This window comes from Motacilla alba, chromosome 5, assembly GCF_015832195.1.
Source record: "Motacilla alba alba isolate MOTALB_02 chromosome 5, Motacilla_alba_V1.0_pri, whole genome shotgun sequence".
NCBI lineage: Eukaryota > Metazoa > Chordata > Aves > Passeriformes > Motacillidae > Motacilla > Motacilla alba.
Genome location: NC_052020.1, coordinates 54,538,234 through 54,540,895, shown reverse-complemented (window position 1 = coordinate 54,540,895; position 2,662 = coordinate 54,538,234). Strand labels below are relative to the sequence as shown.

General features: G+C 51.9%; 1 protein-coding gene across 1 annotated transcript; it reads left to right on the top strand.

Moving 5' to 3' along the window:
* The first annotated feature begins 312 nt into the window (after nt 1-312).
* Nucleotides 313-1,743, top strand: LOC119701966 (inositol 1,4,5-trisphosphate receptor-interacting protein-like 1). Its single transcript, XM_038139285.1, has one exon. The coding sequence runs from the start codon at nt 313-315 to the stop codon at nt 1,741-1,743; it is 1,431 nt and encodes a 476-aa protein (XP_037995213.1).
* Nucleotides 1,744-2,662: the final 919 nt, after the last annotated feature.

Sequence of the window (2,662 nt, the reverse complement as noted above, 5' to 3'; positions counted from 1 at the left end):
ACATCAAGTGTGCACACACGGCCACATGCTGCACTGGATGAGGGCAGGACCACAAACACAGGCACCCAAGAGAGTGCTTCCAATCCTGCATCCAGGGCCCAGCTCCTTCCAGGCACACATTGCAAAGGGCACGGTGCTACCACTGGGACTGGGCACGGGCTTTGCTGTCTGCCAGCTCCCTAGCCCCCTCTCCTTCCTGCCTGCTGTCTCCCATCCCTTCTTCTCTCACTGCCAGCTCCCTTTGTTTCTCTTTGCTTCCTTCCCTCCCCTCTCAGCGCCACTGCACTCCTCTCCCTTCTCTTGCAGGTCATAATGCTCATACTATTCCTCCTCTGGCTTGTGCAATGCATCCGCCATTTCATCAATGTGTACCTGGATGAGGACCTCAACCAGCAGAGGACTCAGATGATGCAGGAGTTGGCCCACAGGACTGTGGAGCAGAGTGTTGAGTCCTGGGGGGTCGTGCTCTGGACTGCCGTGCAGCAATGCCTGTTCTGGGCCCTTGCTGGAGCCATGATGGTGCTCTTGGCACTCTACTGGTGGCTCAGGAAAGGAGTCCGTGAGGTGGACTACAGAAGAGACTCAGAGAGTGAAGAAAGTGAGGAAGAAAATCCTGCTGAGATGAATATGATCTGGATCTTTTCAAGACGCTTCCAGCTGTCAGTGCCGAAGCTGGCTTCTAGGAGACGGGTGGTGCAGGAGCTGCTGAGTGACCTTCTCCAAGTCTCCCACAATCTCTTTTCAGACAGCTTCTTCCCAGTGCTGGAACCAGTCATTGGGGTGGGCAGTGCCTGTGAAGGATGGAGTCCCCATAAGGAGGAGGATGTTGTCTACTGCATGTTTGTGCCCCTGAAGCCGCCACGTGGGCATGCCTTCCACCTGGAACCAGACCCCACGGGGGAGATGCCACACACGAGCATGCGCATCCGCGTGGAGCTGGTGTGCACTTGCTCCGGGGAACAGCCTGACCAGAGCATGCTGTGCTTCCTCCACCACTCTGAGCAGGAGCTGAAGAGAAATCAGGTGGCCAGCCTTCTACATACCCTCTGCACTGGCCCTTACCTAGATGGGGAGAAAATTGCCCTCTGGTTCCAGACGTTTGTGATCTCAGCCTGGTCAATGGTGCCTCAGTCCCGTCACTACAGCATGAAGGTACTTCCCTCCTGCCGCTCCTGCAAGATGAAGCTGATGAAAGCCTCTGGGAAAAGCCTCTTTGTGGACACAGTATTTGGTGTGCAGCAAGGTGACTCGGACATTTTCTTGAGCAGCCAACCTACAGAGGCCCAGCTCCCCCCAAGCACGACATGGCTGGAGAGCTATGCTGTGGCAGAGGCAAAGTTCTTCCGGCACGTTGCCATGCAGGCGCCACCCCGCAGCTGCCACCTCAAATGCCTGAGGCTCTGTGCTCGCTTTCTGGAGGGCTCAGACCTTTCTATCTATGCCTTGAAAACCACCGTCATGCACCTCCTGACTTTGATCCCTCTGTCAGAATGGCAGCACAAGTATCTCCTGATGCGGGTGGATGACACCATGCGCTACCTGCGCTGTTGCCTAGAGGAGAAACGCCTCAAGCACTTCTTCTTTGACAATGAAGACATACCCCAGGAGATTTCCTTGCCCCCAGCCTTCCAAGGGGCACAGCCCCTGAACCTCTTCCAGCACCTGGCACAAGATCCAGCTGCTCAGACTGAGGCATTGAAGAAGTTTGATGACCTGCAATATCACTTCTACTTTGGGTTCTGAATGAGACAACTGTAGAATCACAGAATCATAGAATCATAGTACTGTAGAAGAGTAGAATCGTTAAGTTTATAGGAAAATACTTCCAATATCATTCTAACCATACTTTGACCTTCTGGGAGCTTTAGTTGATGTAAAGTTTACAACAAATGGTGTGTTTGAACGAACACTGTAACTCTGAGCATCCATACATCAGCTTGGCATGGAAGGCAGCTGCTCAACTACCACAGAGTTGGAGACTATTTGGTATAAGACCTGAGGTGGTGGGCTCTGGTTTCTCTGATTCCCTGATTACCACTCCCCCACTGTCTGTGCTCCTGCACTGGAGAAATAGGAATAATTGGTCACCTTCCACATCTGTGCTCACTGCCAAGTGACATTTAATGTTGCTGCCCTACAGGAGCTCCTGCAAGTGCCCTTTTTGAAAGAGTCCATTCCTCCTGTGAGCTTTACTGGGTACAAAGATGGCAATAAATAATGTATTTGAGAAAACACTTCATCTGTGAGTCTCCCTGTTCATTCTGGAGAAGAGAAGGCTCCAGGGAAACCTCACTGAAGCCTTCCAGTACTTGGAAGGCATCTTATAAAAAAACAAAAGAGAGTGACTTTTTACATGGTCAGAATAGTGATTGAACAAGGCAGAACAGTTTTGTACTAAAAGAGGAGATTTAGATTGCACGTTAGAAAGAAGCTTTTCACTGTGATGCTGCTGAGGCCGTGGCACAGGTTGCCCAGAGCAGCTGTGTCTGCTCCATCCTGGGAGTGTTCAAGGCCAGGCTGGATTGGGATCTGAGCAAGCTGGTCTGGTGGAAGGTGTCCCTGCCCATAAACTTTAAGGTCTCTTCCCACCCCAACCACTCCAGGTTTCTGTGATCTTGGATGGTGTCTTTGGACATGGGACTGAAGCAGGAGCAGGAGGGGA

Coding starts and splice junctions, on each gene's coding strand:
- LOC119701966 (XM_038139285.1), top strand. CDS start 313: ATGCTCATACTATTCCTCCTCTGGCTTGTGCAATGCATCCGCCATTTC.